At 47.8% G+C, this 25489-nt stretch overlaps 2 protein-coding genes and 1 non-coding gene across 18 annotated transcripts in view; all 3 read right to left on the bottom strand.

Annotated features, from left to right (window-relative positions):
* DNAJC5 (DnaJ heat shock protein family (Hsp40) member C5) overlaps positions 1-6447 on the bottom strand; it is a 30816-nt gene extending 24369 nt beyond the window's left edge. The window contains exon 1 of the mRNA XM_032126548.1: positions 6387-6447. The gene's annotated coding sequence lies outside the window, so the exon portion shown is untranslated. The remainder of the gene's footprint in view (positions 1-6386) is intronic.
* Positions 6448-6739: 292 nt separating this feature from the next.
* On the bottom strand, positions 6740-6811 carry TRNAE-CUC. The gene has a single exon. It is a non-coding gene; the product is annotated as a tRNA-Glu (tRNA).
* Positions 6812-9018: 2207 nt separating this feature from the next.
* TPD52L2 (TPD52 like 2) lies at positions 9019-24967 on the bottom strand. 16 transcript variants are annotated; one of them, XM_032126717.1, is made up of 12 exons: positions 24856-24967; positions 24245-24384; positions 22979-23127; positions 22115-22174; positions 20577-20636; positions 16515-16616; positions 15506-15544; positions 12659-12685; positions 12244-12285; positions 10982-11030; positions 10852-10900; positions 9019-10768 (listed from the first exon to the last, which is right to left on the bottom strand). In XM_032126717.1, the coding sequence occupies exons 1-11, from the start codon at positions 24872-24874 to the stop codon at positions 10865-10867; spliced, it is 723 nt and encodes a 240-aa protein (XP_031982608.1). In that variant the 5' UTR covers positions 24875-24967; the 3' UTR covers positions 9019-10768; positions 10852-10864. The 16 variants fall into 16 exon arrangements, with proteins under 16 accessions (XP_031982608.1, XP_031982603.1, XP_031982604.1 ...); XM_032126712.1 differs by lacking the exon at positions 10852-10900; XM_032126713.1 differs by lacking the exon at positions 10852-10900 and having other exon boundaries at positions 24245-24357; positions 24856-24964.
* Between the last annotated feature and the right edge of the window lie 522 nt (positions 24968-25489).

Raw genomic sequence — 25489 nt, 5'->3', positions numbered from 1 at the left:
GAATCATACACGCGGAGAAAGCAGGGTCCCTATGTGATGGAGCTCGTTAGGAACCACACAGAAAACATTCCTCAAGTTCTCAAAGAACAGCAACTCAGAATGAACCTGGAACTTAAGTCTATTCATTGCTCTGAACAGTAACTGAATCTGGCTTTTAATTTAAATTTAAATCAGGAATATATCTGGTTATAGCTTCCCAGAAACAGGTCACCTCAGATTTCAGTGGATTTCATGGTCCCTTCCCTCCTCCTCAAGGAACAGCAGGCGAGGAGATGCCAGGAGTGCTGGGAAGAGTGTAGGATCCAGGACCTCCAATCAAGGTGCCACCAACCACTCCAAACCTCTTCCACAGCTCACAGTATCCGTCAAGGGCCCCTGCCCAAAATGCCATGTAGATCAAATCAGGTGAGGCGTATCAGATGAGTCCAATGTATCAGACCAAAGCTGTCATCAGTCTGACCTGGAACTACGTTGGGATAACTCCAGTCCCTAGTGGACGTGGACTAGAGCAGATCTTGAAAAAAACCAAACCCATCACTGCTTCAATTCCCTGTCCAGATGATTTCACAGGGATCCCATATGGCCTTTCTGAAAGCACGTGAACACTTATTAATTTTATTCCCCGTCCACCTGCTTTTATCACAATGTCACATGTCTCCCAAAGACAGACTGCCACACTCCAGATTCTGAACAGGAACTTACACATCCCATTTTGTCTGCTCATCCCCCTTCCTGTACTTCTAACTATCAGAAGCAAGAGCATCAGCTTCCATGATGACATTAGAACTACAGAGAAGAAAAATGAAGACATTCCTTAAAATATTTTTAACAACAATCCCTTAATTGCTTACCCTCAGGAAATGCTGGAAGCAACCTGAAATTATAAATATCTCACTTGATGGGGCCTAGCCTTGGTAGGAGTTTCCTGCACCTGGCATATTCAAGATTATGGCAGATATTACCACTAGTAACTGCCCACAACATCTGGAGTTTGGATCCCAAGTTCCCCTCCTCTCTACAAGCAGCTTGAAACCTAATTATGTGTTTCCAGTAAATGTCCCTAAATCCTCAAGCCATGAGAAGGAGATTCATAAGGAAAATTCTCTGAAAACTGACCCAGGCAAAGGCCCACATAAATAAAACTGCACAGCAACAGAAAAACCTGCTAAGATATAAAATAAGTAATGGCAGATGGAAAGGAAAAGATTTCTTCAAATTTTCATTTGAAGTACAGCCAAAAAATTAAAGACATAAAAGGGGAAATGCAAAGAGAAGACCTCTGTGAGTTTTTGCTTTTTGGAACTGCATAATAGGTCACTGTAATGACATCAGAGAACTCTGGGCTTTTCCCTTCCCCACTGCAAGACGTGAGCACTCCAGAGGTTCTGTATATTCAGTTTTTCTACAGATTGTTCTTTAAAATCACAAACGTTCCAGAATCCCTGACACCGAACACAACTTCAGTAAGACCCAGATGAAACCAAGGAAGGACTGTGAAGTTCCCTGTGACCAAAGCAGAAGCAGAACGGTGTAAGTGCTCCTAGAGCGAGCTGTTAAAACCAGTTCCTGACAGATATACAAATAAATATTCTCAGAGGGAAAGAGGAAGCACAGAAGGCAGCAGGGAGAAACAAGGGGTGCTGGTGCTTTTCTGTCACTGGTCTTAGATACTGCCTGTCATTGCAGCCAGATCCACTGAACTATTTTCTTGCATCACTCATTGGTCAGAAGCCATCACCACAAAAATACAGTTAATGAATGCAGACTTATGTCACAAAACAGAAAAAAAGATTTCTTAGTGATGCTTTGCAAAGAGGTAACCAAATGCCACTGGGTTTTTTGTTTGCTCAACCATTCACCCAACAAAGTTTAGATCATGGCACTGAAGTAAGAAAAATAAATAAAGAGCCCAATCTTTCATTGAGAAACTCTATTCTCATTACAAAACCCTTCAGCAGATTATGAAAGAGGAGATGGCAGCTGCTAATTTAACTTGGGCCTAAAGGACTCGTTCTGTTTGCACCCCTGTGCACCACAAACCTTCAAATTTCTCCTTTCAATACTTGCACAAGAAGATGAGAAACTTGCACCCAGAGGAAAAAGGCACTTAAATTTTACTGAATTTGGCCCTACAACACACTGGCACTGAAAACACTTCACCATTAATGAAAGAGGCAGAAAAGGGCTTTAAAAAGGCACATTTCAGTGCAATGCAGATACAAGATAAGTGGAATTAGGAGGAGTTGCCAGGACAGAGGAAATTTGAACATATGCTAAAACAATCTTATTCATGTTCTCCCAAAAAAACCCCGATGTATCACCAATGCATTAAAACCCCACAATTAATGCCACTAATTAGAATTAACTACTCTATGCACAAGAAAAATGGTAACCCTTTTTACTGGCTACCATCACTTTCTTAAAAACATTTAAGCAATCTTTTGGGGCACTTTCTGGAACACAGGTCTTTCTCTCAGTTTGCATGGCCTGAAACAGGAAGCAAAGTGCCTCTGAAGGTAAAACATGCACTTTCCAACAACTGTGCTTTGTACATTTTTATTGATTAAAACAGTATTTCAACTGAGCTTCTAAGGAAACCCTAAGATATCACAACATTCAAACTCCTTTCTTTCAAGACTCAAAGCAGCCACTGGTTAACCAACCAGCATCACCACAGAGCATCAGTACTTCTTAATTCAAATCACTTCAACTATCAGAGCACCTGGAAAACAACTTCTTTAGGTTAAAAGAAACAGTGCAATGCTTCGCTTTGGTCCTGGGCATTGGTGATGTTCCTCATCCCTCCCTCTGGATTCTGCCATGACCCATCTGTCCCACAGCCCAGGTGGCCACACCTGAGACAGGGGATGGGCTCACTGCGGGACTCTGTGCCATCTGCTGATAAGGTGGGGGTCACCTCACACAATCCCAGTGATGGCCAAGCTGCACACTCCCACTCCTGGAAAATGTCTTTTCCTCAGGCCGGTGGGGAGCGACAGAAGATCCTCATCTTCCCAGGCAGAGGCAAAGCCAAACAAAGAGGACTTGCACAGCTCAAGAGCAAACTGTGAGGGAAATCAGTTAATGTATTAAAACTACCTTAAATTAAGCCCCCTGTCTGTGGTTTGTCAGGAGAGCAGTGAAGTTACCAGCAGATGCCGGTTTCATGCTCTGGGCAGGTACTGGAGTGCTCAGTCCAGGTATAAGCTCTGCAGAAAAGTTCTGGCAATCCATTCCCAAACATACTGAAAAATATTTTGATCTGGTTATTAACATTAATGATCCTTAAAAAAAGATTAAAAACTGGCAAACTGCTAAGAGGAAAATATGGGAAATATCAGAGGCCAGTTACAGCACTGTTGTTCTAAGTCAAGTCGTTCAATGGATAGACAGGGTCTGCTGAAGGCCCTTCCAGCCTCCAGTTGTGCCTGCTTTCCCAGAGAGGATATTCTGGCAACTGAGTTCATAAATTCAAAAAGTAAGAGTCAGAACAGCAACTTTTATATTTAACCTAAAACATGATTTCTTAACTAATCCAGTTAGACTTCCATTCATTTTCCTTATCACACTGCTTAACACAGACAAAAAAAGAGGAACTACAATGAGTAACAGCATCAGTGCTGACAACCACCACCTGCCAAATGCAGAAGCTGTGAGGCCAAGGGGTCTCAACATCAACATTCGTGCTGTCAGGCTCGTGGAATCCCAGACTGGTTTGGGCTGGAAGGGACCTTGCAGATCATTTAGTTTCAGCTCCCTGTCATGGGCAGGGACACCTTCCACAAGACCAGGTTGCTCCAATCCAGTCTGGCCATGAACAGTTCAGGGACGGAGCAGCCACAGCTTCTCTGGACAACTTGTGCCAAGGCCTCGCCACCCTCACAGAGTGAGAGAATTCCTCCCTAGTAGTTTTCTGTCAGTGTGAAGCCATTCCCCCTTCTCCTGTCACTCCAGGGGCTGGAGTCTTTTAGGCACTGGAAGGGGCTCCCTGGAGCATTCTCTTCTCCAGGCTGTACAAGCCCAACTCTCTCAGCCTGTCTCCATAGCAGAGCTGCTCCAGCCCTGGGAATATCTTCGTGCCCTCCTCTGGACTTGCTCCAGCATGAGAGTTCTTAAGTCATACCCTGGTACTGCTCCATATTTTCCAAAGTATGATGATCCAAACTCCCTTGCTGACTCCATGGATGCCTTCACGCAGCACGGTGAGAATGGTGCGAGAAGCTTGTCCACACCACAGCTGCATTTCAACCCCTGTTCCAACCATCCACTGCAAACACAAGCCTCTGGCAGGCTCCAACCATCCTGGGCAACTTCCCTGGTGCAGCCAGGTCGGTGGTGGTGCCACCTCAGCCACAAACCACATCAACTGCCAGCGACCACTGCAAACCAGGACACACTACCAATGGAGCGGGAAGTGGATCACTGGGTGCTTGGGAAAGACTGAAACAGGGTTTATGCTTCCTGGGAATAATCAACAGGGACTACGGTCTACACTAGGAGACAAAGCATGCTACAGAACATTACTTTTTGCAGACACTCACTGATAAATGATGATTAAATATAGCACATGGCCACCCTGTGAAGAAGGAGAATCTTCCACTTGAGCCTCCAGCCTGCAATTTTTCAATGTAACACATCCGAAATTTAGGAATAACATGACCATGTTGCTGCATCTTCCCTTACATTTAAATGCTGCAGACAATCCCTACGATGAAATAAATGAGGGAGGGAAAGAAGTATTTATTTATGCTTACAAAAAGCTGTTTGGCTGAAAATCCCATGTCCAAACCCAGAGTTTCCCACAGAGCAGATTCTGCACTGCCAGCAACATGACGAATTTCTCCAAAGCCCTTAGAGCATGGTGAGAAAACCACAGGAAGCTGTTCAATAAAAATAAGCTTCTTTTCATCTTACATTCTATATATTAATGTTAATTTCTCTTCCACTCCAGCTTTTGCTTCCCTTCTTTTTTCCCAACCAGGGCATAGCATACTTGATTTATTAGGGCTAATTCATTAAAGCAAATGAATTTGGCATCTATTTCTCAGGATCCCTTAGTCAGATTAGGATTCTACCATATTCTATCAAAAGCAAACAGAAATGCAAACACTGATCCTAAGCAACCTGAAACCAACAGATGCCTGAGAAGCTGAAAACGCCTCTAATGAAATTGCAGTCAAAAGAATAAATTCCACTTCAAGGAGGCTGCTACAATTCAAGAATTTAAATAGGTCCAATCCTGATGCATTTCCAAAGGAAATCCTTGCAGCCCTGCGTACTTTGAAGAGCTTAATTTACCCAGAGAAATGGGTGAACCACCACTGCTCAGCCACTGGGTGACTGCGGCCTGCAAGTTTTTGCTTCAAAAGCAGCAAACTAACACAGTATTTAAGCACACACACAGCAGTTCCCTTTCCTGATGAAGCTGGCACAAGGCAAATATCAGCAGGGAGAATTAGATTACTTCACACCAGTCTGAGATGATGTACCAAACTCATGCCCTTTTTTTTTAAGCCTTACTGCAGCACAGACAGCTCAACAGCAACATCTCACAGTGCACGAAAATTAACACCCCAATAAAAACAAACCTAGAAAAGATAAAACCCTTTGGCTTCCCCTCTTATGTCAGACAGGATGGCCTTCACCTTGCTCCCCAGGGAGCACCAGCTCCATCAGTGCCCACACTCCACTAATAAACTCAAGGCTTTGTGTCACTGGTGTGGAACAGTCAGGTATTGATACAGCACAAAAGCAGGAGCGAGGCGCTATCAGGGAATCCGCTGTCTCCGTTCGGTCCAGTTGCATTCCGTATCTCCAGAATTACCTGACTGGAATTCTTAATTTGAGAGCCAGAAGACACTGCACGAATAAACAGAAATATGCTGCCTTTGCAAGTTTCACGTTATAAAGGCTGGATTTGCTTCCCGCTGCTGGTACGTCATTCATTAAGCACCTCATCAGCCGAGCGGCTACTAATTATTTTGTTAAAAATTTAGCAGGACAATGTAGGGAAAGGGAAGGGAAAATCACGCCGGCTTCTGGAGCGAGCCAGGGTGATTCACGGCTCCCACACATACAGATGACTTTCATTTGGAATTCACCTTCCCAGGCCTTTTGTTCGGGGTTTTTCCCCCCTGCTCCGAGGAGGATGGGGAGGGAGGGAGGGACGCGGGCCCCGCACCGCCACCGGGGACCAGGGCGGGGGGTTCCCGGGGCGGGGATGCTCTGCGGGCGATGCCCCCGGGCAGGGAAATGCCGGCGGGCAGGAAGATACCGGCGGGCACATCCCACCCTCCCCCGGTCCTCCCGCCTCGCCGCGCCCCCCCCCGCCCCCGCCACCAGCTCCATCTTGGCCTCCGCCCGCGGCCCGGCCCCGCCGCGCTCACCTGCGGCCCGCGGGCGGGCGGGCAGAGGCCGCGCAGCCCCGGCTGGGCGGGGGCGGCCCCGCGGGGCGGGGGCGGCTCCTCGGGCGTCGCGCGGGGCCCGGTCGCGGCGGCGCGCGCGCTCCGCCCTAAGCGCCGGTGCCGCCGCCGCCGCCAGACACCGACCGGGACCCGGCCACGGGAGGGGGCGGCGCCGGCGCACTGCGCATGCGCATCTCCCGCACGCAGCGCCCCCGCCGCGCGCGCGCGGGCACGCGGCCGCAGCGCCGGGAGCGCGCGGGGGGATCCCAATGGGAATGGAAGGGGGCGGGGGAAGGAAGGTGGAAAAGCGGAAGGGAGCGCTGCAAAAGCAACATTTCCCTGACCGGGAATCGAACCCGGGCCGCGGCGGTGAGAGCGCCGAATCCTAACCACTAGACCACCAGGGAGCGATGCGAAGGCTTTTTGTTCGCGGCAGTTGACTCGTTAGCTCCGCGGCCAGCCAAGGACAGCAGCACTGAGCCTGAGGTTGCGGAGGGACCGGAGGCTGTGGCACAAGGAGCGGGGGCTGCCATCCATCACAGGAGCCGATGACTGGTACACGCACCGGGGGCTGCAGCGGGGTCGGCGGCTGCGGCACAAGCATCAGTGGGGCCGGGGGCTGCAGCTCCCCACACGCGTTGGTGGCCGTGGCACAGGGAGCGCTGGGTCCGGGGGCAGTGACACGGGGGTCTGCAGGCCTGGGGGCAGAGGTACGGAGGCTGCAGTCAGGCCGGGACAGTGGAGGAGCCGGAGGCACCCGTGTGCTGCAGGCCTGGGGGTGCACTGCCTTTATGGTGCTGTCCGGGCACTCAGCCCGCTGCCCGCACACCGACCCCCAGTTCTAGGAATGCTTTGGGTAGCACCTTCACCTCCGCCCCTGTTCCGAGAATCTCATCCTGCCACCCCACCCACCCGGCCCGGCACCGGCCCTTTGGGGTCCCCAGGAGCTCAGTGCAGAGCCGGTTCCCTTTGTGCTTACAACTGGAGCAAAAGAGGGGGTTTTAAGCTCGTGAGTCTGTTTTTCCCAGTTGCTCCTGGCATTCCTGGCTGTTCCCTGGGAAACATGGCTATTTCCAAGTCTTGGGTAAAAGCACAACTTCCACCCATCCAGTTCATCCTGGAGCAGGTGTCCCTGGAGTGGTGACTCCAGTGTCAGTGCAGGGACACTCGCTTCAGTTATCCCTCCCGTCACTCCGGCATGGCCCTGCTGACGTGTGGCTTCTCCGTGAGGCTCTAATGGCCTTTCCCGTCTGCTGCCTCTGACTCATGTTTTAAAGAGATGAATGATGTTGGATCCTATTTACCAACAGAGTCATCACCATGAATCACACACCCACACCCTCTCCTTGCTCCAGCTCCATCCCCAGCCCAGCTCCTGCACCTTTCCCCCTCCAAAACACCAGCTACTTGCAGAGCTCCCCAGCACTGACCTTGGATCTTGCACAGAATCTGCACCCAAGAAAAGATGCTGAGCCCACCCCAGCACCCACAGGGGTGCAGCAAGTGGGCCCAGACTGGCAGCCGGGGCGAGCACTTGGCTCTGGACACTGCCCGTTCATCCGGGATGAAGACAGGGTCCCACTGCTGGAGGGGTTGTGCAGCCCCTCTCACAGCATTAATGTCAAATTCCTTAAGAAACACTTGCCATGGTTTTGGCTGAGGGTTGGGACATGGTGCCAGCAGGGAAAAGTGGCTCCTTCCTGCTTTTTGCAGTTAGTTACTTTTTGATTCTGCTGTTTATCTGCTTTTGTGGGATGGAGTGATCTGCCTTCTCCTCACCACAGCCCAGGTGCTCCCAGCAGCATCTCTCCTCCAGGATCAGGTCTCATACCAACCCCTCTGTCTTTAGCCCCACTTGCAGAGATGTAATTTTACCTAATGAAGTGATGTAGGAAAAATACCTCCAACCTCCAAAACAAACACCCAAACGCCACAAAATCAAACCCTCACCACCAAGCAGATGCCTCAAGCCCAGCTGGACATCCTTCCTCTGAAAACAGCATACTGAGGATGTCTGCTGGCCTCTCCATAACCTATTTGCCTGCTCTGCACTGCCCTTTTAAACTTGGAGCCAGCAGCTCCCAGCTCCAGCCATCCATCCATGGCTCCCCCCGTGCCGTGCTGTTTGACTGCCAGAGCTTCCATGGAGGCGACTGATTCATGCTGCCAAGCCACGCCAGCACCACAGCTGCTTTTCCACATTAGAAGTTTCTCCCGCCTCAGCTCCCACTGCCAAGGTCACTGCCAGGACTGAAGTCCCACGCTCCCAGATCAGGAAAACAGTGTGAGGAAGTTTGGAGTTCACCTGCAGCACCAGCGATGGAGTTTGCAGCTACCCAGCCCCGAGCACAGGCACAGCTCGGGAACCAGCTTGGGAACAGTGTCCAGCATCTTGGAAAGGAAATATCAGACTGTAAATATTATTTAGTACATTCCTTCATGAGAGAGCATCCAGAGAGCCAGCAGACAAGAAGCTACAGGGATAGGATGGAATATTTCCGTTGCTTCTCACCTCACACTGCTGCAGGCAGTTGATATTTACCTGACGAGTTTGTAACGTGCACCCAAGAGAGGATTTCAGTGCTGTTGGACAGAACAAGACAAAGACATTCACCCCATTTTCTCCCAAAGGAATCCTTTATTGACAAGTTTCATCAGTCTTTATCTTAAAGAGAAACAGTTCCATACCCAAGCTCCTGCAGTCTCCATTTCACTGGCTCTGTTCCTCCCAGGGAGGCCAGTTCCAGTCAAACGAAGAGTGCCTGTGAACGACACTCTACACTCTACCTACGGCCTAGTACATCTGCCCACTAACATCTCATCCCATGTCCCCAGGTCTGCAGAGGGAGGGGAGCAGGGGTGGGGGAAATGGAGATTAATCAAATCAGTGTCAAAACTTGCTTCTCTAAAGGATCAGAGGCAGTTCAGTCCCTCCGGGGTGAAACCACTAAAAACTACCCAGATATGTACATAAGTTTAAAGACCTGAGTAAGTCCCACTTCGCCTCTAAGGCACAGAATTGCTCACTCTAGGTATTTCTACGTGGAGGCACCTTGCCTAGAATAAGATCAGGCCTCTAGGAGAAAACTTGGAATTTGTCAGCTCCTGAGCAATGAAGTTGGACATCAAAAGAGCAAAACATCCAGCCCCTGGAGGGACTGGGTGAGCGCCATGACTCTCTGCCAGTTTTGTAAAACAAAATTAGAGCTGGGGCTTTCAACTTAGAAACCCATCCAGTCACAGCCAGATGTACCAGCTGGAGGAGCCCTCGGAGAGCAGAGCAGAGTCCCTCCAATGGTATCCATATTCCAGCCTTCAGAAATTCCTCCTCCAAAACGAAGGGATAAGCTGAGAAGGGAGAAGCAAGTTTCATACACTCGGGAAACAGAGTGCACCACTGAATTTAACACAAGAACTGGCTTTATAAACATGCTGCTATGACTGCATGATGCAAAACTCCAGTGCTCAACAACCAGCTTTAGAACCCTTGCAGTCTTCTCTACAGAAAATAAATCATAAACAAGTAAAGCGTAAGGTGATGTAAGGCTTGCAATTCAGCTTCAGAGTCCAAGGGAGCATCGCCCTAATATGATGCCAAAGCTTTTTGTTTGTTTGTTTGTTTTTAAGCTTTATTTCTTTAAAGTTCATTGCATTTAAAAATAAAGATTCTTAGTTTTGTTAAAGCTAGAGCATTAGTGTAACAACGAGGCAGCTGCTAAGTGAAGTTTACCTTTTAGGAGCCCAGGAAAAAACCCAACTGTTTACCATTTACTCGACAGCTCCAATGAGAGCCAGAGAAAACAGTAACAGGAGAAGCCTGCAAGCTCCCAGAGTAGCCCACACAGAGAACGGAGCCAGAAGCTGAAGCTAAGGTACCCATGCACTTGGCTTCTCCAGTTACTGCCCTCCTCATGCTGCTCAGGGCTATGTATCTGCTCCAAGCTCTGTCAGACACGGGAAAACTGTTCTCATCTACAGCAGTGGCATTTCTGAGCTACTTTAAGGAAACTCCAGCTTACACGCTCTCCCAAAAGGACAGCAGTGATACATTTAATCTACAAACTTTAGTGTAAAATATTATTTGTGTACAAAACTTTGCATTCTCTTTATTTGACTTGGATCCAGCAGCAGTGTCTATGAATGAAGGATGGATCTCTCCTGACTGGCTCTCAGCCCCTTCTTGGATTCGCATGTTGTTGCTGTGGTGAAGGTTTGGGAGGGAGGGGGCTCTTCCAGTTGTGCACAGCCGTGCAAAGACACATCCAGGTCTAGAAGGGAGCGTTGTCTTGTGGAGGCTTGTCCCCAGCTCCAGAGGGGGAGTGGAGGCCGTCAGTGCTGTTTTCCCTGCTGCCCACCACTCGGGACTGGAAGGAGAGAAGAGAGTGAGGACAACAAGAAAGCAGCACTGGGAATACCAAGTCAATTCCCCCTTGTCGAGGTCACCTACTGTAGCCAAGACTTCACATATCTGAGAGGCCATTTGCCCGAATACTAGTCTACAAGAAAAACATTGCAGAAATTAAAGTTTCTGCACAAGGCTTCACACGCTGTGTTTACACGACAAAGCAGACTGTTACCTTTATGGTCCCAACTCTATCTTCAAAGGACTTGAAGGTTGCAGAATTCCTTGAAGAAAGAAGAGGGGAGAAAGAAACAACAAATCAAGACAAGTTAGTTCTTAACCATATCAAATGGCACAGTGTGACTGGGCTCTGTGGCTGTTCCCCTGCAGTGACACCATCACCCAGAACACTTCCAGCTCCTCACAGCCTTTGGCACAAATCTCTCAGGCACACCAGGCAAGAACACCACATCTAAACTCTGAAGGAAAACATTTACACCACGTGCAATCTATTCAATTGCTCAAGCTAAAATGTTGAGGGAAACAAGCCCTAGTTCACTGGGGAATCAAGGCACAGTAAGTAGAGAAGAAACCAGCTCTTAGCTTTAAAAAACTTCCAACTGAAAACATTTTGTTTTAAATAGTGGAAAGGAAAGCTGAGAAAACAAAGGCTTCGGTTTCCTGTATCACATCCCATGGGGAGAAAGGGCAAGGGCCACGTAACTGTACCTATCAGCAGCTTTATTTCTACAGGGGTGATCATTTGCATCAGAAAATGCTCATGAAAATCACAGGTAATGAATTAATCAGAGCATTTCATATTTCTAGCAAAGAAAACCAGGTCAGTTGTTTGACAACCCAACAAGCTGCTTCACTGGCAAAGGATTTCAGGGAGTGCTCTGTACTGAGCTGCCAGACCAGGCAATTACTCATAGAGCTGCTTCCCCAGGCCAGGCTGTGGGAGCGCTGGGGCTGGGAGATGACTCGCCTCATCTCAGTTATTTTTGTTCCAAGGAATTGCTTTAGATTTGCAGCCATAAAATAACCTCCACTGATCTGGAAAGAGGATGAACAGAGAGTTCTGTGGGCCTTGTCCAGCCCTGGCAGTCACTTCTTCTGCAAGGCACCCTGAGGGAAGGCCGAGGAGAGGGTTCCCGTTAGGATTCACCGTGGTATCAGCAATGGCTGTGCCATACATTGTGACAGAACTGTAATCCTGCCCTTCAGGGACCTCTGAAAGCTGCAGGCTTCAACCAAACTTTGGTAGAGGTGCAACACTGCACTTAGTCCAAGAAAAGACAAGTGCTAATGACCTTAAGAGATATTAAAAAACCCTTTAAGTAGTCAAACTGCAGGCTGTAGTTAATCCATGCTTGGAGAGGGGCCTGCTTGAGAAAGGAGCCGGTTGCACAAGTCAGAACAAACCCTCCAGCAGTGATGGAGGCAGCTGTCCTCCCCCCAGCCCCACTCAGGATACACAGGCATGTGCTACATTACCTCATGGCTGGCATACTTATCGAGTGGCGGATGGAGTAGCCGCTGCTCGGAAGCATTCGGGACAAGGAGGAAAAAGTTAATGACAATTTGACACTCTGCAAAAGCAGCCTAACCCCGGGTCTGAAGCACTCCCTGTCCACACACAGGCTGCTGTGGACAACCCAAGTGGTAGGAGCCAGCCCTCTCTCCCCTTATTGAACAGCTGCAGCCCAGAATTAGTTTTCCAGACACAGGATGGCCAATATTTAACTGCAACTGTGATACAAAAGTCAATCCCAGGGCATTGGTTTGTTGTAGATTTCTCAATCTGTGTCAAGAGTTTAGGTAAGGCTTAAATAACCAGCTTCCCCTTTAAAGTCTGCAAGGGCCTGGCACAGAAACAAATGCTCTTTTAGAGCCTTGAACAGTATCTTACCTAAGGGAATGTGAGATGGAGTGAGCCCTGGGAGAGGCCACAGGCAGCAGAGAGAAAAAGGAAGAAATGGTCAGAAACTTGTGCAGAGTTAAACACCAAATGCAGGGACACGGTCACAAAATCATGGGACAGCAAAGTCAACTACCCAGGAGGAAGCCTCTCAAAATAAATCACAGGAGCAAGCAAAAAAAATGCTTTTCATTAACTCCAGACAAGCTGTTTCCCTAAGAGCAATAACACCACCTACATCAACTTAGAACCCAGCTGGGGAGGGGAAGGAGTAGATGTGCAACAGCAAACCAAAACATTTTACCTACCCCCATCCATTGCCTTCCCATGGGTTTTTTAAGCATTTTTTTCTAAACTGAAGGTTTTACAAAGCACCAGCTATATTGCTAGAGATACCTCCTTCCCCCATTTCCCCCTGTGGTCTCTCACACAAAGACAGCATTGCTCAGACTTCCGGTGAGGACTTGTGTAAGGGCAACCTGCAATGGATACCTGCACGTTATCTTGCCAAGCCTGCAAATCTCAAAGTTACAGCTCAAACAACAAATGCATTGCAGGCTAATAAAGATAAGATTAAAGGTATCATGTTTACCCTGTAACTTGGTTGCCCATTTTTAGGCTGGGATTTTGCAATACAGTAGCATCTCAGCAGTCTGAAACAACAGACTGAGGTTTCCTACTTCTATTAGGAAGATTACCAGGATGCTCTAAAGGAGCTTCTCCTGCCAGAGCAGTGTTTTATTCCACTTAAATATAATTTTTGTCTCTGCAGCAGGAAGCAGTCATGGCAAGCTGGATGTGAAGTACTTGGCAACGAGTACAAGGGCTTTTCCTAACAGCCAGAGCAAAGATGTTGGGCTCTGTGGTTTCATTTCCCCATATATCCAAGTCAGCTCTTTGGCAGAGCAGATCCTTGAAATGCTGCCTTTGCATGTGAATAAATTAACTTTCTACTTACTCTTGCGTAAAGGAGAACAACACAGGTAACACATCCATGCACCATGCTGCTCCATACAGAATACCACAAGCACTGGTTTCTTGTTCAGTATCTTGGCCTGGACCTAGCAGTAACCCTTTTCCTCCTTCCATAAGGATTGAAAGTTTACCTAAATTCCAGAATCTGCAGGCACTTCGGGTTCAGGCTAACATTTCATAATGAATTTGCTTGTAGCATTATGTACAGCAGCAAACTTCATCAGACACCATGAAGTGCACAGGTGGACAAACCCACAAGGCAACAAAAAGAAAACACTTCAAATTCTGCAGTTTACTGGGATCAGTAAAATGCAGGAACAGAATGTCTAAAAGCCAATTTACTTTTTAACTGTAGGTGGAGATAACAGAGACATCTGAACAGGCCAAGACTTTAAAATATCCCACCCACTAAGGTACATTTTCTCCCCTCAGAGTAATCCAGTAGAGCATTAATGCAGCAAGCACACGGTTACAGCATTAACTTCCCAAGGTTAAAATCCACACACCAAAATTATTTTGACCAGAATACAACAAGTCTAAAGATTTAACATGTTACTTGTATTTAAAAGCAATTTGGTCCAAGCATTTTTAATGGAATTAGGCCCACGCCCTCAGTGTGTGGAGGCTCTGTCCCATTCATCACGCCTTCCTTGCATTTATCAACCGGTGAAGGCTGACTAAACAAGGAAATCCCCTCTGTTATCGCAACACTTCCAGTGCTGGAAAATAAACTCGCTTTACAAGTGAATTTGTAGTGTAAGAAGGAAAAATAACAGAGTACAGTAATGGAGGTCAGTGTAGCCTACAAGGCCTGTAACAGAGATTTCTCTGGGAACAGAGATCATCCCACTCGTTCAGAGCAGTGATCACAGCAATACAACAGACTTCACTCCTCATCAGCTCTGATCACATATCAGAACACCAGAGTTCACCTGGCAAGGGTGAAAAGTGGGACAGTTCCTGCAAAACCTTATGCTCAGAGTTAAACCTTCTTCAGAATCAGAAATAGGAAGACTTGGATGCAGCACAGGAGATCGAAGTCTGTTTATATATGCAGAGAAAAACTGAAAGTCTTAAAAAAAATCATTACTGTGTTCCCCCACAGGGCCACATATACAAATCCTGCTGAAATAACTTTGGCAGGGATTCCCAGGTGATAAGACAGAAGCTGCCTCTATTTCATAACACCTCACCCAAGGTATTAGCTATAAAAAGGAATGCAGATGTTGAAGCTGAGCAAAACCATTGCTGCAAAGGCCTGCCTCGTGCCTGGGCCAGTTGATTACATGGCCAGTTGTCACAGTGACTGTGCCAGGCCAGCTCTGCCACCAGGAGAGCACCCCAGTATCCCCTCTCTCCATCGCCTGCTCCTGGGATGGCACAAACATTTTGGCAGCTGCATGACCTGCATTCTCCCAGCTAAAAAAACAACAGGCAGGAGCAAGCCTGTCAAAACAGCTTCTGCCAGTGGCAGCCCTGGTTCAGGAGTTCCCCGTGTGGTCCCAAAAAAAGCACAGTTCCCATTCCTTTGCTGCAACAGCCTGGCCAGACTGCAGAAACCAGGCCCCAAATTCACTTATCAGTTTGGCAAAATGTGTTCCCACCACATCTTGTGCCAGTAGCTGTAATCTGCTGTGATTACATGAAAGTCTCTTTTTCCAGCAGACTAGGGAGTTTCCAGGAAAGAAAAGTTACAACTTGAATGCTGGAAAGGGTAGGAAGCCAGCTAGTCCTCTGCCAAATTCAGAGATGTGAGCTACTGAAAACACAAAAAAATACCCTCCAGGAACACAGTAACTAGCTCACTGAGGACAGAATCAGAATAAATCAGCACTATGTGATCAGAGGCCAACGAGTTCTTACCACTCGGATACTCCCAGCCACAGTGGAATAGGAAATTCCCTACAAAGAACGACAGCTACCCATTCAATCCAAGGTCTGAGACAGCACGTTAAATACAAGCTCTAAAAATCCTCCCTTAGTAACCTAGACAGGCTGTACATCCAGAACTAGCTCTCAATTCCAAGAAAAACATGGTCAAGGGATTCTGCATGAAAAAAGTGGATGTTACCATCAGTGGGGAAGAAATCTTTAGCTTAAAGTTCTGAGCAGGTAAATCACCAATTCTAACCTTGAGCTCTGTACAGCTGAGAAACTCACAGAGCAAGAACCTCAGCCAGGAGAACCTGTGCCTCTTGCCAGTTTGGAGAGGTTTATATTTGCAATTATTTCAGTGGTCATCTACTTAAGGAATGGAGATAACCCCAACCACAGAACAAATTGTCAGTGTTGTCATAATCTTCTGAATCAATTGCTATTTTCCAACCAACATGACATAACTGTGCCTGGAAGACATACTGCCCTTCTCCATGGAATGTCAACACCCGGGGCTTGAAACCACATGGAATGCAGCAAACAGACTTTGCCCTTTCTGTTTTTAATCAGAACAGAGCACAGAAGGGATGACCCCTCTCTAATCCAAAGCAGTTACACTGAGGAAACACACCTCCATAATCCAGTAAGGAATGGAAAAGGGAAATTTTAATTCTAGTTTCTTACATATGACATAAAAGCTGCAGTGAATCCACATGACAGTAAAAGGGAGAAGGCTGCTAAAAATGTTTGGTCAGTTCTCCTAAACCAAACCAAATTTAAATGCCTTAGAACAGGCTTATCCCCTCAGTAAATCTTCAGTAAATGCTTAATCTGTCCTAAACTACAGTGCACGGGGCCACACAGAAGGTGGCAGTCCATCAACAGCAACGTGCTGCCAACTAAACAGAAAAATGGAATAAAGCCTAGTTATTGTCTAAAGTCCCATTCCTGTTTGAAACCAAGATCAAAGCACCAGAGTGCAAACCAGAAATCTTACCTCATGTCACCGAGCTTCCTGCTGATAACAGAACCTACATTGGAAAGGGCTGCTGAAGTCTTCTGTCCCGCCTGGGAAAGGGTTTCCTGGGTCTTCTTATAACTACATGGAAAAAAATCATAAATTGAACTAACAGGTTGGATCCAAAAGTGTCCCCCCCATTTTGAAAAAGGACCCCATATTAAAGGAAAGAAGCTGGGTTAGTGAGCTGCACTGACTTCACTGAAAGAGCCACTTCCAGATTTGCATATATTCAAATATTTGAAGTTTTACAAAAGCAGGAAGTATAGGATTAACCTTTCCATACACTCACCTTACAGTTTTGATCATATGTTCTTAAATCTAACAAACATCTGCTAAAAACCAAAGCAAAACCAATTTTCCACATGGAAGGTCTAACACCACAGCACTGTAGCCTAATCACTCTGCAACCATCTTTTGGTGTCCTGGAGAAAATAAATCCAGGAACCCATTCCATACTATCCTTGCAGCCTTGAGGAAGCCATAGCATTTGTTGTGGTGTTATGTTTTGGAGGAAAGAGGCAAGAAGCAAGACCATCATCACCATACAGAAAAGAAATGCAGGAATTGGCATTAGCTCTACAGCAGCAGCTTAGAAATAAACTGGTAGAGAAGTTTCCTATCAGTTACCATTAACCACAATAGCTAAGAAGTCAGCTTTTATTTGTCAGCTGATTATTTGAATTTCTACCTGAGCTGGAAACACTTGAGAATCTTTGTTTCCTTCAGATGAGACTAATCTCAAGAACAAAGATTCTTTGTGTCACTTTCATTAATTCGTTCTCTCTAAACTATTCTACAGTTGATGATTAACATCTAGATTTATGTCATTCTTCAGACTACAAAGAAAAGACTCAGGCTAAAAACAAGTTCAATATTTTAAGCTTTTCTTATTCCAAGTATTTCAGCTTGAGATTATTTTTTTGCCTGGTGAGGACATTTAGGAGAAGGGCATTATAAACAGCCTAATGTTCTCTCATGCCTGAGCTCCCCTGGCTACAAACACCATGGTGACAGATGACTTACTCACATCTCCTTCTCTCTAGGCAGAAGTGCATGGACAGCACCACAGCACCCAACTGGACTTGAGCAATTCCAATTACAACATGTTGGTTTGTTCAGTATTTTTTTTTTAATACCACAGCCAAGTATTTCTGAATCATGAATATACACAAGACTTAGGCAGAATAGGAGAAAACTGCATCAGTTTTTCCTTCTCTCTTCTTGCTCCTGAAAGAAAATTCTCTATAACCTACACATTTTTCAGACCAATTCTTCTTGAAGTCAACAGTTCCAGAAAAACCTGAGCGTGCCCCAACAGCAAGGCCTCAACGTTGCCTCTGCACAGCACAATCTTCTGCACCTCAGCACAATTTAGGAGTGAACTGATCAGCACCAAGGCTGCTTGATCTCACACAGGGATTGCCTTCCTAGTGCAACCACGGTGCTTGAGGAGGATCTCAATCCCTGCCTTCAGCAGCCAGGCTCCTCCCTGGCTGAGCCCTGTCATGGGATTTGATTTACAGCTGCCTAACAAATATCGAAAGCCTCGTGCTCACCAAAGTATGCAGTGCTGACTCTAGGTCTGCTTGGCACTCAGAGCTCAGCACTGAGGAATGGTTTACAGCCTCAAAGGACACCATCGTGCCATTCACACTGCAAAATTCCAGGTATTATGCCCAGCTTCAGCAGATAAAGGCCAGAGATTTTCCAGTTGTGTTTTCCACACCTGACAGGAGAATTTTTACTGTAACTGAAGAACAAGCACTCAGGTGCTGCTGCTTCTGCCTGAGTGTGCTCCTTCCTCCAGCACAACAATCTAGATCAAGGGAACGATCTGGATTAAATATAAACTTGGAAGCACAAAAAAGCAGCAGCTGGATCAGATGGCCAGCCCAGTCCTGCACCCACAGCTCCCACACACACATACACACCTCACTGCTGCCAGGCAGGAGGCAGAGCCAGGCAAGCACAGGGAGATGAGCAGCTCTGTAACCCAGAACTGCCACCAGACACACATGTGGAGCTGCAGCTGTGACAGCCAGGGATCAGCTTATACAAGACTTTAATGCAACTTAACTACACCCAGCCCTGACCTAGAAGTTGCAACTCTTCTCCTGCAAGTGCCACAGCCTGGTTTTCCATGTAAATTCACAAGCACTCGCTTTCTTCCCTTAGCCCCAGCACAAAGCACAATGGAATAATCCAAATCTGAGAGTAATAAATATAAGCTCTGGCTAATACCCCACTTTACTCACAGGCAATTGGCTGCAGCAGAAGCCACAGAGATGATCTCTGCCCTGTGCTGTTCATCCTGTGGTATTCCAACATTTCACTGCATCTCTCTCCTATAAACCCTGACAGGAAGGAGTGAAATCTGCACCCTCAAATCCTCCTTTATCCATTAACACCAGCTTCCACTCACTTGCTTTTATCCAGCAATCACCATTTGAGCTGTCTGGCTAAAGACACAAACCGTGTCAGTCACCTCACACTCTGGTTACAGTGAAAGTGGATCTAGGAACAGACTGGGGTGGGTTCTGCCCTGTTTATGTATTGCTTGCAGAGGGAAAGTCTGTGGCCAGGAATGGCAAACACCAGGAAATTCCACAGCACACAAAAGCACCATAAGGTCAGGAGTCAGGTCCACTCCCAATTCACTCAAGAGCCTTGTTAGCTAGGGAGCAGAGCAGCTCTGAAGCAGAAAAGACAATGCATTTGCATAAAAAAACCCCAAAACCTCACCCTTGGACTTCTTGAACTTGCCTCTTTGCACTCACTGAACTTAAGAGAGAGAAGTAGAAATTCTGATTGATTTCTGAAATGTTGCTGGAATCTTTCAATGCCCCTCACATCTCTATTTCAATCAGTCTCGACCTTGCCAGCACCAACTGTCACTCTGTCCAGTGCCAAAGCAAGCAGGAAAGCTAAGGTGCCACAGCTCTTCAGGCCCTAAGTGCTCCACAAAAAGCACATTTCCGCCACATTTCTGGTGCTTATGAAGTACAAGGAAACAGACAGAACCAGAAGTTTTCTACTCTAGCAGGCACACCCAGGGAGGGACTCTGATTAAACACCACTGGAGTCAGTCACTGTCAGCAAGCACAAAAACCAAGGTCACTCTATTTAGCAAGTGAAATAGTGACAGTTTACAGCTTCTTAATCTAGAGAACACAGTTGAAAGTAGACCTGCATACTTCAAAGTTTTATCTGCTACTCCTACATTTTATCTCTGCTCCTCTTTCACCCGTGTTATGAAGAAAACCGTGCATTCACACATGCTGCTGATAACCAGCCAGCTCCAAGGACTGCATCACATACCCACTCCAGAGAACAGGAAAGCTGGCTCACACCTAAGACCTACCTTCCCACAGTTGAAATCAGCTCTGAAAACAACGACACAATCTACCTGCTCCCACTGCAGCACTGTAAGGGATTGCCCTACATACTGTGGGAAAGGCGCAGCGAGAAGGACAAAGGCCAACTTCCATAAAATCCTTCCATAATTTAGTCCAGAAGAGAATTTAATTTCAGGCATTTAGTAAAAGCACATCTAAGGGAGATTTGCATTAAACAACTGGAGTAGAACAGCTGTGAGGTTTAAGCTGTTTGAGTCTATTTGTGGCCCCAATGTGACAGGAAGCTGCCCAGCTCTATTTTCATCAGGTACCACAGCAGAAAGCAAAGCTCCTGCTCCCTGCAGAGCATGTTGGGGTAATAAGAAAGTCAGTTTGGCTATTACACTTCTCAGCTAAAGGTGTAATGTGCAGCACACAGGTCTCAGCTACCCAGGGGTTTCAGTCAGCTCCTGAGAGCAGGCAGGCATTTACAGAGAATCACTTGGATACTGACCTGAGGAAAAGCTCCCTCTCCCAGCAGAGGCATTTATTGGGTTAAAAAAGTAAAAGCTAGGAAAGATAAATGTCCAAGTAGATCTAGTGAAAGCAGAGGACGGGGAGGGGGAGCAGGGGCACAGCACAATTAGTGGCAGCAAGCTGTCAGAAGAAAGCATTTGTTAAGGCTGAAGGTTAAGACACTCACGCTTCTGATTGAGTTAATTTTTCATTCCAGTCCTCCAGTGTGCTGCTGGCTGAAAGATATCTACAAACACAACTGAGGTTAGAGACAGCTCCAAGATTCACTACAGATGCTTCTTCTGACACTTTACACATTACTATTGACTCTTTACACTTACAGTATCAGAGGCTTTATTTCTCTGATAACAGCTTCAGCCTCTTTGGTACAGCCAAAAGGAAAAGAGCTGTTTGAGATGCAGGGAGACACCTAAGCCCCAGTTTCTTTTGTTTAAGCGTGTTCAAACCCTGAGCACAAAGAAACAAAGCCTGCAGTTTAAAAGGTGTCAAGAAATGAAAGACTTTGCATCTTCTGCTCCCTTCCTACATCTTCTCTTGCTGGTCTGTAGCAAAAGCACAGAGCAGTGAACTGAGCTTAAGGCCAAAAAAATCAGATTGCCACACCCAAAGCTGTAGTTTACCAATACAGCATGAACCAGACAAACAATAAACTTTTGTTTTTCTGATCTTTAGAAATCATGTTTCTCTACACAACTCTGCAAAAAAACACTACCTTAGGGGTTGTGAGAACTAACACTGGAGGTACAGAAAACACACACTACAGAAGGTGGCTGCTCCCACTTCAGACAGCACACAGGTTCTCAAAGGAGGGGACTTATCACCCAGAATTCATTTGCCCCAATTAGATCAGTGCCACCTTGCCTAATGATGTGATGATCCCAATCCACATCTTCCTCTTAGCTAAATTATCTCCTTCAACACAAGACAAAGGGAGAGAAACTTCGGCACAGAAAACACTCAAGGGCTCCTGAGGTTCAGCTATGCAGCAGGAATCAATGATTCGTGTCTACCATCAATGGAGGTCTAATATAATTAAAGAATATATTCCAGAAGCAAAAGTAGCCAGATGCTCTTTGTCTGCATTTGTCACCTGCTCGGATACACAGCAAAGATTAAAATTCATGGCTTTCTAGTGCTGACACTGGCAAAAGGGTCACACATCAATGCAGCAGGCTCAGAAGCTCATGAACACACTGGCAGCTGCACAGCCCCTAATTCCAGCTACAGGGAAGCACCTGTATGGCCACTTCTCTCCCAGGTGACCATACAGAAAGGCAACAGCCAAACTGACTCCTACCACATTCCTGATGAGAAGAGAAATAGTTTCAGAGTAAAGACAGAGGTTTACTAATAAGACACCTGATAACAACAGACTAATCTCCAATTACCAGCTGAAGGGAAATTGTGGTTAAGTTTTTGTCCCCTCCTTCTTTTATATATAAATTGTGGTCTGGTAACTGATTGGAATTTTTCTTCTGCAATAGCAAGACCATGACAGAGATGATGGCAGTAACATTTACTCATCTCCTCTGCAACTGAGGGATGTTTATAGCTGGAAGCCAGGCATCCTGGAAGTAACAACCCTGCTTCACCATGCCTCCAGCTCCCAAGCAAGCCCTGATGCCTGGGAGAACAAGGAGCAGCACAAATCGGGGAAGGCAGCAAGGAACAAGGAGGTGATGCTGAGGAGCCCGAGGCACTCACAAGTCAGACTGTGTCACTTTGTCATTCCACTCTCCAAGTTTCTCAGATGTTTTCACATAACTAGAAACAGAAAGTGTTAATGAATATAACTTTAATATTCATTTTTTAGAAGACAATGACACAGATTCCAGTGACAAAGGAATAACAGAAATGGGGCAGGGACAGAGGAGGGAAGATAAGGAAAAGGGAAAGAACAAACAGCAAGTGAACAGCTCAATTATCTGCTCTGCAGTATTGCTGTCAATAACTCCAAACCCCAGTTAAGTTACAGGAGACTTTTTAGCCTGAACAATGCCTCTATGGGCACCCAGAGTCCCTGACACCCAGTGCGGGGACAAACTTACCTCATGGACCCTCCTTTTGGCACTGTTGAGCACAGCAGTGACCATACCCTTAATGCCTGTTCAGGAACAGTCAGTCTCACTTCACATATTTAGGACAAGATGACTCTGGTGAAGCACACTAATACAGATTTTTCTCCTAGGAGGTGCAGGCTATACAACCCAGGGAATGCTTCTGAACTGGCACAAGCTGTGAAACTGCTTGCACTTCTCTTTGAGCCTGAGTTCAGAACAAGGTAGGAGCTGCCTGTGCCTCAAAGAGCAGGCAGAAATAGGCAAACTGAACCAGTAAGTGTGATCCAGATCTCTAACACCACAGGAAAGAGCATCGAGCAACAATTTATCTGGATCACAGGCATGAAAGTCCAGTTTACACAGACATAATTTTTTTTTAAGTGTCTTTTACTCTATAAATCCATCAGAGGAAAAGCCTCCAGCCACTCCAAAGAGCTCTGGAATACCGTGCTGGGAAGTGTCACACAGAGTCCTAGTTAAACACAGCTGCATCACAAGCAATACTCACGCGTTGGAAACTTGGACATCGTGCCAGCTTTTGGACAGGTTTTGCTTCAGCCCATCCAAGGGAGTCAGACCCAGCTTCCTCTTCAGCTCTCCACAGTGCCTCTCTTTGGCAGCCAGAACTTGCCTGAGAGTACCAATTTCTTCTTCAACCTTAGAGAGAGGCAGAGGTTTGTGTTAAATCACAGTTTAGTTAAAAACCGTAAAGTAAAACAAGTTTTTACCTCCCTCGAAACTAGCAACATTTCATTAACATTACTTTTAACAATTGGGAAGAACATTAGGTAAAGAATTATTCAACTCAACATGAACTGTGTTGGGATGGGAGGCCATTCAGACTCCACCTCCATACAAGTCACTGAACTGGTGACTTAGTGACACTGAGATGAACAGAACCCATTCCTTGTATTGTAATTTCAACAGTAAACATGATTCAGTTGCCAAACCTCATTACCTAATATTTTATCTTATGATTCTTTTCCTCTGATGTCATTAAAGCAAAGAGTTTTTCCTCAGAGATCTTTCTTACAACACTTTCAAAGCACTCTGGAGCTGTTTCCAGGCAGAGTGGGTTCATTTCTACCTTAGCTGCAGCTCAGCAAGCCCTGCGTGACCACCTAGAGCAGCAAAGTCCTCCCCTGCCAAAACCTGCAAGTCAAAGAATCACCACAAGATTCTCACATGAAGGAAAGGACAACAGAGAAGCAGCTGCAATTAATTTCAGCCACGTTTCAGACAGAAATGATAACCTGACCTTTAAACCCCAGAAGGTGCTCAAACCTTAGGATGTTACATTACAAACCCTCAGCTCTTTGAAAGCATATGGGCACCAAAAACAGTTGTCTGTAGAGTGTAAAAAATATTTAAGAGAAAAAGGTAGGAAGAAAAGCACATTAAGTGCTCCAATGTTTCAGTTTCCTATGGAAAAATGGCTTTCTTTTGCTTAGCATTTGCCTGAAGTGTTTTCTCGCTTCACATGGAGCTAAAATGCTATACTGAGCTCATGGCATCAAAAGCCACTTATTTCCTTAGAGCTCTAAATTAGGCTGTTCTGGGAAAGAGCAAACAACACACCGCAGTGTTTGAAGTATCTGCCAGCTTTGTGCACTTTAACAATTAGCTGAGAGACCCAAAGGTAGCACTGCAAAATTAAAAACCTAAAAAACAAACCCCAGCAACAAAAAACCCAGTCCTACCCCTGTGGCTCCCCTTTGTTCCTTCCCAGCAGAACACAACCAAGGCACACGCTGCCAAACCGAGCCCCCCTTACCTTGGCGAGCTCGGCTCTCAGCTCCTCCTCCTCGGCCAGAGTCAATCCCTCGGGCGCAGCGCCCCGGGCCGCGTTATCCACGGGAACATCTGTCATGGCATCCGCCAGCAGACCTTTGTTGGGAGAGTTAAGGTTGATATCTGTCGCGGACAAGGAGCAGAGGGCACTGAATAAGCAAGCGGCAGGCGAGGCGCGTTATGCAAAGCAGGGCGGGGGGGCGGCAGAGCTGCGGGAAGGGGCTGCGCCGAGGACGGGAAGGGAAACCTCCGGTGGAGTTTCCTCCACGAGCATCGATCGGAACCGGCAGCAGCACCGGGCATTCCGCGGCCTCACAGCTCCCGTGCCCGGCACCGTGGGTGGGGACGGGGCCCAGCGGGGGAAGCGGCGCCAAGGAGCGATCCCCGGGGCCGCTCGCCATCCCCGGGGCCGCTCGCCATCCCCAGGGCCGCTCCCACCTCCCGGGGCCGCTCCCACCTCCCGGGGCCGCGTCCCCCATCACGGCAGCGGCAGCTCCCGCGCCCCCGTCCCCGGGCTCCCCCCGTGCCCGGGACCCCCCCTCCACCAGGCGCCCCACGCCCGGAGCGCAGCCCCCGCTCGCCCCCGGCCCGTACCCTGGTTCGCGCTCTCCATGGCGGCGCCCCGGGCCCGTCCAGCCGCCGCCGCCGCCGCCCCCGGTGACGCGCTCAGCACGCGCCGCCCGCCCGTTCCGGGGAGGGTCGCGGGCGCAGCGCGTCACGGCCGCGTCGCCACGGTGACGGTGACACGTGTGTCACCCCCCCGGCACCGGACACGGGGGTGACGTCATGGACGGGTCAGCGCGGCCGGGCGGGGCCGGCGGTGCCGTGAGCGCGGCCGGAGGGCAGGGGGCAGCACTGGCACGGGGCACCGGCACATGGGGCACGGCCCGACACACCGGGCGGCACCGGCACGGAGCCCCGCGGCCTTGGGGCAGCACTGGCACGGGGCACCGGCACATGGGGCACGGCCCGACACACCGGGCGGCACCGGCACGGAGGCCCGCGGCCTTGGGGCAGCGCCGGCACAGGGCACCGGGGATTTCCTTGCCTGCCACGGCCCGGGCGCTCTGTACGACCCCCGAGCTCCGCTCCCCGGCCCAGCCTCTCATCGAGCTCGTTAATTAGAGCTGATCGTTCACCGCGGTAACGAGCCGCACTGCCTGTCTCCTCATCCCGCCTTCGGCGTTTGGGGCTCCCGTTAGGTCCGGCGGTGGCTGCGGTGCCCGGA

This window comes from Corvus moneduloides, chromosome 17 (assembly GCF_009650955.1).
Source record: "Corvus moneduloides isolate bCorMon1 chromosome 17, bCorMon1.pri, whole genome shotgun sequence".
Taxonomy (NCBI): domain Eukaryota; kingdom Metazoa; phylum Chordata; class Aves; order Passeriformes; family Corvidae; genus Corvus; species Corvus moneduloides.
The sequence above is the reverse complement of the archived record's forward strand: the minus strand, read 5'-3'. Positions and strand labels throughout refer to the sequence as shown.